The sequence below is a fragment of the Carassius carassius genome, chromosome 16, assembly GCF_963082965.1.
Source record: "Carassius carassius chromosome 16, fCarCar2.1, whole genome shotgun sequence".
NCBI lineage: Eukaryota > Metazoa > Chordata > Actinopteri > Cypriniformes > Cyprinidae > Carassius > Carassius carassius.
In genome coordinates this window covers 13,897,441-13,915,470 of record NC_081770.1, presented here as the reverse complement: position 1 = coordinate 13,915,470, position 18,030 = coordinate 13,897,441, and the positions used below count along the sequence as shown (strand labels likewise).

The 18,030-nt window shown below is 35.5% G+C and overlaps 1 protein-coding gene across 1 annotated transcript; it reads left to right on the top strand.

The window, feature by feature from the left end:
• Positions 1 to 276: 276 nt before the first annotated feature.
• Positions 277 to 17,591, top strand: LOC132159632 (SLAM family member 9-like; the record flags this gene model as incomplete). The annotated part of the gene is made up of 4 exons (XM_059569206.1): positions 277 to 346; positions 15,946 to 16,272; positions 16,588 to 16,884; positions 17,434 to 17,591. Coding segments are annotated over exons 2-4 (741 nt in total), but the record flags the coding sequence as incomplete, so codon positions are not given.
• Positions 17,592 to 18,030: the final 439 nt, after the last annotated feature.

Below are 18,030 nucleotides of genomic sequence, written 5' to 3'. Positions count from 1 at the left end.
TCAAGTCTTATCTTAATATTTTCAGATCGTCTATGTTGTACGTGTGGGTCATCAAGGATAAAAGGAGCCTATAAGCCAGCAGTTAATTCCAGGTTAGACTTTATAATAAAGCTTCTGATTTGATATCAACAGCACAACAAAACTTACTTTTACTACATTTGTGAACATAAGCTAGACCAAACAAGCCTATGTAGACAGACCGGTTGCCAACTGAAATTCAAAACAGGATCTGGTTCCCCCACTTCTCAACTCAAAATCCCACAGTGGGAAAATACTCACAGAGGTTACAACAGTCAGTTGTAGAAAGGATATCAACAGAGTGTTAGAAAATGCTTCAACAAACCAGGTATGTCACAGGCTGCTGATAATAATGGATAGATAGAATGTACATTTGATTAAAATATGTAATGTTGCTTATGTGGTTTCTAGACTGCGATTAAATGGACATATTTAGCTTACTTTATAGCTAGTGCTACTAAATTTAGTCAGATTTTGTACATGTTTGCACTGGTGCTCATCTGATTTTTTTGTTGATAGTATAATTTATTAGTATGATGTTTAGTGAGTTTGGTTTTTTTTTTATTAGTACATTAAGCCACTTTAAGCATTTTCTTGTTCAAGGCTCATCTGATTTTTAATAGATTGTATACTTTATTAGTATAATGTTTTGTGAGTTTGGTCTGTTAATATAACTGCCTTAGTACATTAAGCCACGTTAAGCACTTTCTTATAGCGGTTTTCTATAGGAAAAGGCTTAACGTGTCATTAAATGTGGTGAGATCATATTTAGGGCTCATCTGATTTTTTTGTAGATGGTAACTTTATTAGCATGATGTTTAGTGAGTTTGGTCTGTTAATATCATTGTCTTAGTACATTATACCACGTGAATGTTTTTCACATAAAGATTTTTAGAATGTCCCAAATGTTTCGGTGATTTAAACTAATTTAAAGCCAGATGAAGCAGCGCTGACTCTCCATTTCAGGAGCTAATTCTTCACTGTGTAATTTTCTCATTAAAAGCCAAGTTGAAATTTGTCTACGAAACAGCACATTTTACTCTTTAGTGCATTAATGAATTCTGAATTCTCAGTCCATGCGTTCTATATGCTTTCAAACCCACCTTTTCTGGTTATTCTCCAAACCCTTTTAACAGACCCCTTTTACAGTTTGCACCATACACATTACAGAAACGAGAATACATTGCTGGCATACATTTGGCAAAATGGTTTTGTGGTTGCCTTTTTCCTTTACAGTCTGAGGCAAGTGCAACTCTGACACACCGGTGCATCGTTCATACTTTGTGAGCAGTGGTAATTTAAATTAAATTATTTTGTTACAGATTGCATTTCCAAACAAACCAAACTTGAACCTGGTAAAAAGATAATCTGTTTACCATCTTGACTGAAAAACATGATATTTCATTAGTTAGTATTAACATCATAAACTGAAAGCAATCTTTCTGTGACTTTTCAAATGTTTTAAAATTGGTCATCCAAGTATTTGGAAGCAAAATAATGACATATGTCTTTGAAACAAAAAAGCATGCTGAATAGCACAAACTGAAAAAATAATGCATTGCATTAACAGTACTTGCATTTTAATGCCTTGTATTTCCAGGGCTTGAATTTTTAGGTCCTGAAATGTAACATAGTTGTTTGTTTAAGCTGTGAATATTTCAATTCAAAATATTTCACACACCTTTTTCATAATAAAAAAATCAATAATTCATATTCACGTTCCAGAATTCACTTCCAAAATATTCAGTCGGTTTATAAAATACGATGTATAATATTCGACAGGCAAATTTCAGTCCATTTTATTTCACTTTCCAAATTCGCTTCCACAAATTCAGTGGTTAAAATTCGGCAGATAATTTGCCATTGCACATGCGGGAGCTGCAGGAATAGCAGTAGAGCACAGAGGCATGATCTCCATCTGCTGTCAGTGTTGTCCAATTGTCCAAAGTCCTCTTTTTAAATGAGAGCAAATGTTGTATTTAATTTGAAAACCAAGGTCCTGGAGTCTGGAGAAAGCGCGGAGAAGCTTCTGCTAAACAGCTTTTTGAAGATGCTGATTTCATTTTCCAGCAGGATTTGGTGTCTGCCCACACTGTCAAAAGCACCAAAAGTTGGTTAAATGACTATGGTGTTGGTGTGCTTGACTGGCCAGCAAACTGGAAGATGGAAGAGGAAGATGAGAAACAAGAGACCAAACAAAGCAGATGAGCTGAAGGCCACTGTCAAAGAAACCTGGGCTTCCACCACCACCTCAGCAGTGCCACAAACTGATCACCTCCATGCCACACCGAATAGAGGCAGTAATTAAAGCAAAAGGAGCCCCTACCAAGTATTGAGTACATGTACAGTAAATGAACATACTTTCCAAAAGGCCAACTGTTACAACTTTCTAATTTGTAACCAGGATTAGGAGAGGCAACACTGAGATTGTGATCATTGTACTTACCGGTGAGGGTAGCAAAAGACAAACGCAACACAAACCTGCCAATAAATATAGTTTATTGCGTGACAACAATAGTAAAGCAAGTGTATCAAATAACAAACAACAAAAGTGAAATTTTACATGAACTAAATAATAAGAAAGAAAACAGATATAAATCGGGGGGAAGGACATGAGTGGCACCAAAGAAAAGAAAAGAACAAAACAAAACAAAACCAGTCTAACTCAAATTCAACCTCTATCTCTACTAATAAAAGGGAAAAAATAAGGAAAACAAGTCTTCAGCGTTTGCACGCCATAACTTGCCTAATGCCACTAGGTGTTGCAAAATCTATGTCATGTGACATCCTACCTGTCCTGTTTTCCCAGCAAAAAAGTCAGCACAATGCCGGAAATAACAATAATAAAGGCAAACATAAAAACTATACAAAGTAGGAATGTCACTAAACAAAACTAACCATGATGTCACTGCCAAGAGTGTGCACTGAATTTATTTAATACACAAGTTTCACTATTTGAGTTGAATTACTGAAATAAATGCACTTTTACACAACATTCTAATTAATTGAGATGCACCTGTACAATAATCGATCTTCACAAGCAAATAGCCAAAACTTGGATATTTTAGGCAATATAGAAATCATGGCAAGGGTGCGTCCCATAAAAATAAAATATGTTACAGTGGTATCTTTAATACCACTGCCTTATGTGGCCTGCGGGTCACCAGTTGCCTACCTGCCTTAACCTTATCACCTTTTATGTCCATAGAGGTGGAGTTGTACTAGGTCGAGCTCCACCCATGATGTCCAGAGAACTGAGCTGGACATGACTTGACTCTGCAATGAGCAACACTTCTTTACCTTTGGTTATTAACAAATGTACAGTATGGTACTGTAGAAGAACAATATTGGTTAACTGATCGCAATCTCATTGTTAGTATTATATTTTATACAAGGATAATTTTGGTGTGGCAGTGCATTGTTTTTTATGCCCAGTATACACCCGACTATTTTGGCTTTCCCAGATGAAAACAATGAACAATCGTGACGATTTCTTTGGTCATGGCCAATAAAAGGTCTTTGGTCAATAATTTTATTAGAGTGTTGGATATTTAAGGAAAAAAATATTGTGGTGTTGTAACAGCAGATGCATTGTTTGTATGTACAACTGCAGTGCTATTTGTTAGGGCACAAAGTTTATTATTTAATGTTATGACACCTTATGTTCAGGAAAAGTGCAAAAGTGATAACCCGTGCAGCTCTGTTTGTTTACATTGCACAGTCTACGTACATGTACTTAAGATTAATAGATCCATGTCGCAGTGTGATTTGTATTATTTTAGAAGATTGTTGTAACCACACAATCTGAAGCAAGCAATGACAAGGAAGTTCCTAACCCATTAAATTCAGAAGTCTAGTAGCCACACCCGAATTTCCTGGAAACAGACTGTCGCACAGATAGATCATTGAGAGCACGAGCGTCTATGAGCACGCTGTCACCAGTATGCTTGCCAGGAAAATTGTTTTGTGTCAATGCTTATTGTTTGTAAAAGGTAAGATTATTTTTATTTTTTGACTACATCATTAACTCTTTTTAAGTAAATAGTGCAGTGCAGTACTTATTGCTGGCGACTGATATATAGATATATATTGTTTGGGTCTAGCTGCATGCATGTTTTGATTTAACTAAGATGTTGATAAAGTTAAAGACTTGAATAATATTGTGCACTGATTGGTCTAACATTGCAGTGCTTGATGGATAGTGATAAATCTGTTAGGATTTTGTTTGTTTGATTGTTTTACCATCATTCATGAAACTGCAATCATTCCATATTTACGAAAAAGATTTGACATACGTTCAGTGAGTGATATGTAATTATTAGGACTGATAAGCGATTAAATGATTTTTATCTAGTTAATTACATGATGTGGTGATTAATTAATCAAATTAATCGCACATCAAATTTGGAGAAATTACTCTGAAATTATTTTTTAAAAGTTATTGTTGTGCAAACATCAAACAGAGATTGCAAAAAGTAGGTACAGCAAGAAATATTTAGTTTGATAAAATTTATTGCATACTCTTTTGGCCCATGTGAGTAAATGATGACAGAATTGTCATTTTTAGTTGGGTGCACTATAACTTTAATTTATTTTCTTATTTTTATTATAATTACTATAAAAATATTAAATTATTTATTTAATGGAATGATACTATAAATAATAAACTAAAACTGCCAGTAGGTGGTGGTAAATGTTTTAATGATTAAGTCATTGATTCATTCAAGAGTGAAGTAAATGGTTCTTTATGAATGGTTGATTGAATCATTAGGCTTGTTCGACTTGAAGCGGATCATAACGATCGGACCGATCGGTGTGTGACATCAAAGTACATCAAAGCAAGAGCTTTAGAGAGAGCAGGCGACTCCTTGTGCTTTTGAATCGCTCTCGTGGTACTATGATGTCATACACCGACCGCTCTGTGCAGCGCCGCTTGAAAGCCAATGCGACTATTGCCAATGGTTCAATGCGCCAAATGGTTCACCCAATTGGTTCAAAATGTGGATTAAGAAATGAAATACCGCTGTAGATTGCTCAGGGATGAACAATTCTGATTTGTCTTTATATTTTGGTTGGCAAAACTGAGCAAAACAGACAACATTGAGCAAAACAGACATTGTATCTAAAATAACACAATATTAACTTCTTAATGAACTGAAGTAAATTGAGTATCACATATTGCACTTAGCCTACAGATCGTGTGATATATCTTCACTTTGTGATGTAAATATGAGCCAAAATTTCAAACATTGACATTTTGCCCCATATCTTGAATTTTAGGGATATTCTCTAGGCTCCATTGTGCAGTAATTTGTTGCTCTTCCTCATATTAGTCATCAGTCGACTATAAATGACAGATGATCCACATAGGTCTGGGGCGGGGCAATTGCATTAAATGCATTAATTATTTTAACACATTATATTTCTCCATAATTAATTAATCTAATTAATGTGTTAAATTACCAGCCATAGTAATTATCTTTTTTTTTTACTACAAATAAACCCCCCCCAAAAAACATGGTTACTAGTTAAACCATGTTAACCACAAATAACCATGATTTTGCTACACTAACCACAGCTTAACCATCATATTTGTAGAAAATATTTGGAAAACTTTGGTTATACAAATGCTAATCAATATGCCAAAAGACCATTGGTACACTTTTACTCCAATAGAACTATGGTTAATTTTCATACGGTTGTGTTTGAAGTTCCAAACCTTTTGCCTTGAGCAATCATAATTCATGGGTGTGTCTTCCGGTATTGTGTGGATGCGTATTTGAAGAGGCATTTTTTTTTTTTTACCATTTTTGACCCCTGCCAAATTATTACCCTTTCTCATTGAAATTACTACCTGATTGCCTAATCCTAACCCCTCCCCAATACTTAACCCTAACCCAGGGGGGGCAAACTCAGCAGCTACTGGAGGACTGATGTCCTGCAAAGTTTAGCTCCAACTTGCCTCAACACACGTGCCGGGAAGTTTCTGGTATGCCTAGTAAGAGCTTGAATATCTGGTTCAGGTGTGTCTAACTGGGATTGGCCCTCCAGGACCAAGTTTTGGCACCCCAGGCCTAAACCTACCAATACTGTGGGGAGGGGGGAGGGGTCTGTAATAATCAGTAATAATCTGACACCTGGTCTCTCACCCTTTACAAACAAATGACAGATACACATCAATAGAGATCAGCTTTCTGCAGAAGGAGCAGCAAATTACAGTAAATTGCTTTGTTATACAGAAGTTAATAAAATATATTAATGTCAGATGTATATGACAAGGAATATCCTATCTTCTATTTCTTATATTTTACTATAAAATGTGTAGTTTTTACCTATAAATACCAATCCCGTATAAACGAAGACACAAATGAGAACAATAATTAATTGTCACACACATGATGCAGATATACTGTTTATTTGTCATGGTTGTCATGCTTAGCCTAGATGTGAAACAAGGCTTACTTGGTCCAAAGTAAAGATGTTCAGAGCGAGGATGAATACAAAATATAGGCTATATATTTATTTCTGGTTATAACTTGTTAGCTGCAATTTTTTGGGGCACAATAAATGTAATTCATGAATGCTAATTTGGGAATTTATTGCTGAGGAGAAGTTTAATTAATGAATTTATTTTATTTTTATTTATAATAAGAAATTATATTTCACAAAGTAGATCATACTCTAAAGTAGTTCGAAAGTTGACAAACAGATGCTACACGCAATCCATTATAACGTTTTTGGTGCATTCTCTACTCACAATTAAAATGTGTGTATTCAAAGTATCACTTATATCAGCAGTCAAACATAAACCTGAAATGTTAGAATTATTATTATTTATTTTTTTCAATTATGTTTTGTCAAGGATTTGATTTTTGTGATTTGGTTTAAAAAGTGCAAATTGCAACCACTTAATAGGATTTAAAGTTCAGTTTTTATGGTAACACAAAGTCTGTGACGTAATAATAATTGTGTGTGTTTGTGTGTGGGTGGGTGTGCTTGTAATATTTGAGAGAGAAAGCTGCAAAAATCTCACTGACAGCAATTTTTTTAAAATATCAACCTCAAATTTGGAACACAACTTGTTTAGATTTATGGCTTTGATCTTCTAGCAGGTTTAGAGTTCAACATGTGTCATATAATATATATTTTATATAAAATATCATTCATAAATCATTTTCATAAATGTAACTTTTTTTCACCTTTTAAATTATTTTTTAAATCTGCCATGGGTCTTCTTTAAAATGAGACCAAACTTAACCTTGTGCTACCAAGCACATTTTTATGACAATATTTTACATGGAGATTTTTGTCCACTGACCTATGTGTAACTTTTTTACTTGATGCACATGGGTTAAATATATATTAATACATAAATATATATCAATAAATTCACAGACATGGTGTGGTTAATATACTAGTGAGGCAGTCTCCGTGCAGTACAGAAGATAGTGTAAAAAGTGAATAGCCTTTGTAAATGGTCTTCTGTTTTACAGACATATCTCAGAACACATAGCAATAAATAGTAATACAGTTCTGCTTGTGGATTTCAATTTGTAATTTTAACGGTACCCTGTAAACAGATTTTTCTTATTTACAAACAAATCTAATCTGAATGGAACTCATTTTTCAGTAGGCTACTTGTTATTTTTGTGTGCATGTACATCAGACAGTCAGTGAATGAATAGCAAATAAAGCTTAGGCTGAGTAATACATGTCCACCGATGTTCATACTCATTCTGAAGAAGAGGAATATAAAAACAACAACAAAAACAGGCATTTAAGGGACCAATGGTGATGTATCACTAACAGATCTGAAGTGATCAACTAATACAGCAACAGTAGCCACGCCCACCACAACAGAGACGACCAATCGGATCACAGCTTCAGCAGAACCACAAGGAGTAGGGTCTGAGGGAAGAAAAAAAAGTAAGACAAAGCTTTCCATTTTAAAGAAAATGTAAGATTTTTTTTTTCTCTCAGGCTTTGGTAACTGCAGATTAGCTCAGCTGATTAACAATAACATCACTGCTGAAGTACCTGGACATATTTGGATGTAAACTTTGAAAGTGTATCATTGTTAAAAGTCAGTTTTTCAAAATTTAGGAATAAAGCCTATAATATAGCCTATACTGAAGATTAGCATCTAAGTTAATAGACATGGATTAAATGCCACAAAACAGAACAAGTGTCAGTTAAAGAATAACAGAACATTTAATACCTGCGCATGGCTGACAGAGTTTGCTGATGTCCAGATGTGTGGTCTGGTTTGTGATGGGATTGTTGATCACACAGCTGTAGATGTTGTTCTCCTGATATTCCACCTCCAGAGGTAGAGAGAGACTGATGCTGAGATCAGACACACTGATGCTGGACAATAAACTGTTTCCTTTGTACCAGGAGAGAGTCACAGCACTCACATTCACAGCTGAACACAGCAGTGAACAATATGAAGATGATGATGATGATGATGAACATTGTGAAGAGTCTCTGGTGATGTTGGGAATAGGCAAACGAGCTGGAAAACATGACAGAATAACCAGGAAGTTTGCAAAAAGTATTATTATATAGATGTAAACATACTGAATTAGTGTTCTCAAAGTTGCTGTGCGGATAAGATTTCCTTCATTTTCCTTACCTGTTTGCAGCACAATTACAGAACTGATTCATCCTTCAAACTGTGATGGATTTCTAGGTTGAAGGATGGCAATTTAAAGGAATTGAATCTGAATAGAAGAATTCAGACTCTGAAAAATCCAGAACTGTGGCAATGTCTCCAAGACACTTGAACATGGGGAAGTTGTGGCCTAGGGGTTAGAGAGTTTGATTCCTAACTCTAGGGTTGTGGGTTTGAGTCTCGGGCCGGCAATACCATGACTTTGAGCAAGGCACTGAACCCCCAACTGTTCCCTGTGTGCCGCAGCATAAATGGCTGCCCTCTGCTCTGGGTGTGTGTTCATGGTTTGTGTGTGTGCACTTTGGATGGGTTAAATGCAGAGCATGAATTCTGAGTATGCAGACAGGGACTTTTCAGATTGTATGTAATGGTTCCAGAAAGTACAGCACAAGTGCACTGTTAATGTTGCGCAATGAGGATTCCCTCTCTACGCCACCCTGTTCTGTCAGTAGAGAGTGACAAGTGAGTTTACGAGTGAGTCTCCATCCTTTATTTACAGATTAGAAACTGTTTGTTGGCAAAGATTTCTATGGGACAAGAAAATAATGTTTTAGAAACATTTTGTGAATTACCAAGACCCCTTCAAAAATCATCTAAATTTAATCAACTCATTTTGAGGATTGGTGATAAGAACTGTGAAAACTTGAGATTGATTTGGCAAAGAGACATTAATAGTGACATAGATAAGGACAATTGGAACAGAATTTTGTCCTACAGTGGAAGATATATAAAGGAAGCAAGAGGCAATTTTATCCAGTATAAGGTATTACATAGGTATTATTATACACCAGTGCGACTTTTCAGAATGGGTTGTCTGAGTGATAATAAATGCTGGAAATGTAAACAAGAAATTGGTGCATACATTCATGCTCTCTGGCAATGTTCAAAGATTCAACTTTTCTGGGAAATTGTGTTGAAATATCTTGGAAGATGTTTAGGAGTGGAACTTCCATTTTCATCAAAGATTTGTCTTTTAGGAGATAAATCTGAGATTCCTCAGATTCAAAATAAAGAGTTTTCCCTTGTTACTGTAGGGGTAGTCACGGCAGTACGACTGATACTTAGATTTTGGAAAGATATTCAATGTCCTTCACTTAAAATGTGGATTGAATCTATGATAGAGAATGTTTCATATGACAAAATGTTAGCTAAAGTGAATGGAAATCACAGGGATGTTGATATGTGGGGGAATTGTATTCAGATTATTATTTCATAAGGCATGGATCTAATATCAATCTTCCTTTGAAGTGTGACTTGCTTTCCCTGTTGTGCATTTAAATGTCATTTCTATTATTATTTATTATAATTACTTTTGTCTGTGTTGTTTTGTACACAATGTATCTATTTATTTAATTTTGTACTGGTATGTTTTGTTATATATATAAAAGAAAACCAATAAAAAACTTCATTTTCAAAAAAGAAATGACAAACGTTGAGGTACAAGTGCATCTGACAAATCGATGACAGACTCTGGTTAGTTGGTCAGTTTCAGCATAGGGCTGAAACCCTATTGTACTTGTTTACTTTCAAAAGTAATGTGTGCCGGTAGAAGCCTCATGCTGTGGGGCTGTTTTTCAGTGGCAAGGACTGAAAGACTCGTCAGAGTAGAAGAAAAACTCAGTGCACCAAAATATTAAGATAGTCTTAATGAAAACCCAGTCCAGAGCATTCAGAACCTGAGACAGGGCAGAAGTTTCACCTTCCAACAGGACAATGACCATAACCACATAGAAATTGTGGCTTATAGACAACTCTGTGAATGTCGCTGAGTGGTCCAGCCAGAGCCTGGGATTGAACCCAATCAAATATTTTTTTGGAGAAACCTGGAAAAAGTGCTTCTGCCCCCATCCAAACTAACATAGCATGAAATGTGAGGAGATGAAGAGAAGAATGGCAGATAATTGCCAAATACTTATGTGCTAAGTTTGTTTCATCATACTCATAAAACTTGAGGCTGTAATTGGTGCCAAATGTGTTACATTTGCAGAGATTTCAAACAAACCTCTTTCACTTTGTCATTATGAGGTATTGTTTGTAGAATTTTGAGGCAAATAATGAATTTAATCCATTTTATATATATATAAAGCTGCAGCATAACAAAATGTGGAAAAAGTGAAGCACTGTGAATACTTTTCGGATGGACTGTATATATGTATGTATGTATATGTGTGTATATATATATATATATATATATATATATATATATATATATATATATATATATATATATATATATATATATATATTTTTTTTTTATCACATAAGCTGTTGGACCAAATTGGAATATTTGCTGTCATCCCATACAGTAGTTCTCAAACTATGACAAATTTCACTTTTGAACCCTGGAAGTGTAAAAGATTAGATTAGATTGGATTAGATTAGTTTAGATGCATTTGATGATGATGTAATGTTAAACCTATGAAATTGGCCAAAACAACAACAACATGCTGCTCCATAGTGCGCACACAGTGCCGTAACCACCATTTTTGCCAATATCTCACTTGTGCCATGTTCATTTTCACAAGTCAGTCTGCCATACATTCAACAATATATATATATATATATATATATATATATATATATATATATATATATATATATACAGTATAATTATGTTACATAATGTGGGTCTCAAGACTGATTTATACTTATAAATATTTCACCACCAAAGATGGTTAAATGAATGTACTCACCACAGACAATAACTCTGAACCTCTTTTCTGAAGTCCCTCCATTACTGATGATGGTTACTTTGTAAAGTCCAGAGTGTTGTATTCCGATGTTTTTGATGGTAAGAGACCCAGTTTGAATACTCATCTCCAGTCTGTCAATGAATCTCTCATTAATGTCATATGTTGGCATGCTCTGCTTGTAGATTTCAGCAATACGAGAGTTTTCAGGTCCGAATCTCCACAGTATCTGATCCTCTCTCTTTATTCCAGAAACATCAGCATGTAGGGTGACAGAATCGTCCTCCATCACTGAAATCGTATCATCGGCATCTGAACCTGTACCAAACACACCTAAAAAATTATGCAGACAAATAACATTCATGCACAAATTGAAAACACAAATGTAGCTTTGGAGCACTGACTGCAAGCGTAAAACTAGTTATTTTTCTATTGTGTTTAAAATGACCCACAAAGAATCCAACAGGAAATGGTTTCACTCTTCATATGAAAAGCCTTACAATGTTTACAATGCAGTTTTATCTAAGTTGAACAAAATCACCTTCATCGACCAAAAAGAACATGTATAAGTAATAATATAATGATAGTAAATATGATCATAAAGCCTCACACTGTACAGAGATCAAAAGCAAGATGAAACTCCACATGGACATTTTTGTAAAACTGGTGAGATACTGTTGAGTTGCGTGGCTTCAGCAGAGCACATTCAGCCAGTGAAGGGAAAAACATGTTACCTAAAATCATGATGAGATCAGACTCAGACCACAGTGGGTGTTACTTCAACAACCTCTGACACACTTAAACTGAAGGCCATAAACTCCTTTGGGCAACATTGATTTTCCTTCTATCTGTTTTCAAATAGCATTTCTGTATGTGAAGGGAAAAGAATGTTTCAACAATACATAATGCTGTTGATATTTAAATATTATGTCTAAATTTTAGCATGTTGTTTTGCACCTGTTTATTTGGGTCGGAATAGTTGCTGAAGGATATATGTGCCACTATTGTGGTTAGAGGTTCTCGTCCACCTTCTGACCACAAGTGAAACAACAGACACAGTTTCCATCAGACACGTTGTAGTTTTCTTAGCTCTCTTTATACAGTATTCATGGCTGACTTTGTTTAGGTTTTAGGAAACCTTGATTATCAATGTGAATATGCACATTTATAACTGTGACAAACAACAAAGGCCTGGAATAGCAATCAGATTTGTTTTTGCTTTGTCCTTTTTTCAGCTGTCACTTCTTCCGTGTGGCATGTTGTGTGGGTGTGTAGAGATGTATATAAAGATTCATAAGTCATTACTATTTTCAAAGAATTGCAACAGCTTTTAAAAAAAATATATTTTGAGGGCTTGAACATGTTCCCGATTTATTCACTCTGAGGAAAAATGTTCAAAAGTTGTCACAGGTGTGGTACCTGGGCTAAACCTTTGTACTTTATTTACCCTTAAAGGGGTCATGTGATGTGACTTCAAATTGTCCTTTCCCTTTGGAGTGTTACAAGCTGTTCGTGAACCGATAACATCCCTAAAGTTGCAAAGACTAAAGTCTCAAATCCAAAGAGATATTCTTTATTAAAGTCAAGACTCATCCGAACCCCCTCTGTGGACGAGTTTGTTTCATTGTGAAAGCAAAACTACTTTGTTTGTCCTTTCAAAGGGAGGACACAACTAGAAATCAGTGCAAGAGGTTACCTACTTATCACAGGAGCTTTACTGACGAGATGCAAATGATTTTTTCCCTAGCCCTATGTTGATAAATACCTTTGATCTAGATCATGTAAATGTCCCTACCCTTGAGGGTGTTCATACTCTTGATCTTGAGTTATCATATAGAATTTCTCTTCATGATCTAGTGGACAATGGGTTTTCTGATCATAAATGTGTTATGTTTTCTATTCCTGTATCGTCAAACTCTTTGCAACTAAACTAAATCATGATTAATTAACTCTGATTCAAATAATTGTATATATAAACTGAACTATAATTATTATTTTTAATTTTATCAAAATGTGTGGATAATATAAATTAGTGGCCTAAATCGGTCCCGGAGGGCCACCCTCCTGTAGAGTTTCCCACCCCAATAAAACACATCTGAACCTCCTAATCAAGGTTTTGCTAGGCATGCTAGAAATGTCCAGACAGGTGTTGAGGTAAGCTGGAGCTAAACTCAGAAGGCCATGGCCCGCCAGGACTGAGTTTGGACAGCCCTGGTTTACACCCAGATGGTGTCCAGATCTTACCCACTGACTCAGGTCAACTTACTTCTAACTTATCATGGGGCAAATTTATTTATGATAAGTAATCATATTTTTTATTTTTTTTTATTTCATTGTCTGAAAGTTTAAAATGATAGAAAACATCCTAAAATGACTTTACTTTTGGCTCATTTACCTTATCTTGAGGACCACATAAAAAAAATGGCTCATCTTACTCCACTCTCCCCTACCTCAAGATATTTGTGCTATTGTAAAGTTTGGTTTTAGTGTGATGTGTTGTCATGATTATGACAGGGCCTGGTTTCACAGACATGTTTTAGGATTGGGCCAGGATTATAACCTGGATTAGGCTGTCAGTTCAATTAGGAATGTAAGGATGTGGTGACAACAGAGGGGGCCCAATTAGATTTTTTTGTCATGGGGCCCAAAACTCCTGGCAGCGCCCCTGGCTGGTCTTAAATTCTTTAAACACCCTGCACCAGACTTTAATCTCGAGACTGAAAACACTAATTGAGCTCAAATGACATTCATAACCGACCTGACAGTAGTGTTTCCCGGCTTCACAGAATGAACCTTCTCGCGGTGGAACTGAAAGTATTTTCTTGCAGAACGACCCAGTCTGGATAACAATTGCCTAAAACGACTGTCAATCAAACTCATAAAGAATTATGCAATACAGTGTGCCGCTAGTGATTCATTGTTACAGTGTGATCATCGAGACCAGAACGTTGTTCATAATGACTATGACGGACAAAGCTGTTTTCCTTTGCTTTTGTCTGTTGCTCAAGAAAGGTAAATAGCACTAGCCTTTTTTTTAAGCTTGTTCTTAATTGTGTTCTTTTAGCAGATGCGCTATGATACATGTATAAGGCTGGAGCCATACCATATCGTCTACATAGCACCCAAATCTTATAGGTCTATGGTTGGCTAGTTCGAGGTCGCATCGGTAATTTATGTTCAACACACGGATGTTCAGCTTTTTAGTTTTTTTGAAGCCTCAGACTTGTGTTCAAAACTTGTTTGTTTGAAATATGTTCTATTTTGCTGTAGCTGTGAGTTCTTGATAGGAAATAGGCTGCGTCGCGGAGTGGGTTTGCCGCGTGTTGATTTTCGTCTCATCGCCTGCTAACAGACACACCTGCAGCTGCGCATAACAGGTATCGGGTGCGGTCCAACCACAGCAACCGCGGCCCCGGGGCAGAGTGAAGCGGATCACTCAACAAACCCGCTCCACGTCTGCCACGCCCGCAGTGTGTCCCAGGCGGACTTCGGTTGAAAACGGCAGGTGTTAGGCATTCAGGGGAATTTAGAATTTGATCGAGCGTGGAGCGATTTCACCAGAGTGGGATGAAATAGATGAGTGGGGAGCGGAATTGACAAATATATATTCATATACACGCATGTTTCCTCATAAATTGGTGATTTGAATCAGTGCAGAAATCTTTTGCAATGTGTGTGATTATATTTGTTAAATGTCTGTGAATTTTAGGGTAACAAATGAAATCAGAAGATGCCTTCCTCCTGTATGCTGATATAGTGCTAGGTAGTTAACTGACACATATATTTGTTCAATAATTTACTTGATATTATTGAAATTAATTGTAATTATTGATATAATTATTGTGTGGGGAAGTTGTCTTCAATTTAATTCAGTTGATTGACCAGTTCTCTATTGAGAAATATTTAAATAGACTTTTAGCCAATGTTTTTAAGATGTTTATGGAGTGTATTCAAATCTGACTTTTTAAAGATGCCAGGAAAATCTTATGTGTGCTTAGTTAGATTTCACTTTCAGCTTAATAATTGTTGTGATAAATTCTGACTTCCAGTCATATTCTTACCTCCGTCTTTTAGACTGGTACCAGATTGTTCCCTTCACTATTCATTAATTTGCTTGCCAAGGTGTTTGCACCTTATTTTTAACATAAGTACGGTGTGGCCATTTGGAAATTGAATGTATTATGGCTTCCAGTGTCTTTTGCTTCCAGTTATTTCAGCTGTACAAAAACTGTCCATTATGCAGTTTAATACTGCTATTTGTTTTCATATTATTTTAATTATCATAATCACAAACACTCTTTTGGTGTTTTATTTTTTTTTATTTCTTATTTTTTTTAAACAGTTATTTACACTTGTGGCTAATGAATCACAGTTCACACACATTAACAGAAAATAGCAAATGCTTCTTCTGTGTTGCAAAATGAGGTGGATAGATTGACTTATGGAAACAACTGCCTGTTCTTGATTCAGTTGATAATGTTGATAAAGAAATCCATATTTAATATCTTGCTATTTTTATTCCTGTTATATAACAGAGACAAATATTTTCTAAATATGTTTCAGGTGTGTTCGGTAATGCAGATGAAGTGAAGTCAGTGTCAGTGATGGAGGGAGATTCTGTCTCTCTACACACTGATATTCCTGAAGTACAGAGAGAGGATCAGATTCTGTGGATGTTTGGACCTCAAAACACTCGAATAGCTGATATCCACAGACAGAACACTGATACAGATGCCACTAATACAATATTTGAGAAAAGACTCCAGTTGGACAGTCGGACTGGATCTCTGACCATCAGAAACATCAGATCTGAACACACTGGACTTTATAAACTACTGATCATCAACAGCAGAGGGACAGAAGAGAAGAAGTTTAATATTTCTATTTATGGTAAGTTGAAGATGCATACCCGCATCATATTAATGTCTTGGCATCTTGTTGTCCTAACTCTTCATTACTTTTAGTTTATGTCGAGATGCTATAAGTGCAAATGAAGTTAGATGTTATTTACACAGTTTTATGCTTTTTTGCGCATTGCATCCATATAAAACAAATAGCACTTTGCATTAAGCATAAAAAGTGATTCCTATGTAGTGATACTTTCTAGTGTAAATAAAACTATTACACTAATTGTGTTATGGTTACAATCTGGGGGAGTTTGCAATAGCCAACAGAGCATCATTTAATGTTCATATCTCTGTCCAGCACGTCTGCCTGCTCCTGTCATCACCAGAGACTCTTCAAACTGTTCTTCAGGATCATCAGTGTCTAATTGTTCACTGCTGTGTTCAGTTGTGAATGTGAGTGCTGTGACTCTCTCCTGGTACAAAGGAAACAGTTTATTGTCCAGCATCAGTGTGTCTGATCTCAGCATCAGTCTCTCTCTACCTCTGGAGGTGGAATATCAGGAGAACAACACCTACAGCTGTGTGATCAACAATCCCATCACAAACCAGACTCAACACAACATCAACATCACTCAACTCTGTCACACGTGTCCAGGTATTAATTAGTCTTATATCTTCTAATTGTAAATGAGTCAGGCCTTGGTATCACAGACAGGTCTTAGATTAAACAAGGATTAGGTTATATCTGTGTTAAGACATTTTAGTATCTTTTATAAACTTGCCATTATTATTATTATTTCTGTATTATAAGATACAAAACAGCCCATAAGCAATAGTTGTTTTGTGGCATTAAGTTCATGTCTACTTTGATCCTATTTGGATAACTTTGATCCTACAGTATATGCTACTTTATTCCTAAATTTATAGAAAAAAAAACTTTTAGAAGACATTCATGTTTATAGGTTTACATTTTTATAACCCATCCTGGAAAATGAATGAAATCTTTTTCTATTTTCATATATATATATATTTTTTTCCAGTTTGTTTTATCCAAACTCTATTTAAAATGTGAAGTATTGATCATGTGTCTCTAAGAAGTGAAATTTAACATGTTAGGTGACATCTTCCATCATGATTTATGTAAGACTTTAAGTTGTAAAACAGTAATAACTATTTTTTTTCTTTTTTTTTCTGTGTATTACAGGACTGGATAACCGTTCAAAACACATGAAGCCAAAAGCCCTTATAGCCATTATAACAATTATAGCAGTGCTGCTTCTGTGCATAGCTGCAGTTGTAGGTTTGAAGAAACAGAAGGCAAGTCATTACAAAAATACATATGCTCAGGGTGCGATTTGTGAAAAAAACCAGTTTTGAAACATTTTAATTCATAAAAATAAATAATGAGAACATTAACTAAATGACGTCATGTGCTAATTAGCATATTTATGATGTAAGTGCGTCGTATTGTATTGCATCCCTATGCTCACATACTGCAATTTAATTTAGCCATTTAATTTAATTCTCAATAAAACAGTTTTTATTGCTATATTTTAATGTTTCTGTTGTCAGACAACGGAATGAATATTATAATGACTGAAACGTGGTCCATTTAGACTACATAACCAGCTCTCAAACATTAATCTGCACTAATGAAATCAAATACACATACGATAAAGTTGGTGGTTGTGCTGTGACTGATGTCGGCTATACTTGCTTGTAAAATAGAGTTAGAAGCAACAGAATATCTTTTTTTTTTTTTTTATACTGAAAGTGCTGCTCCTCTCTGCACTCGCTGAAC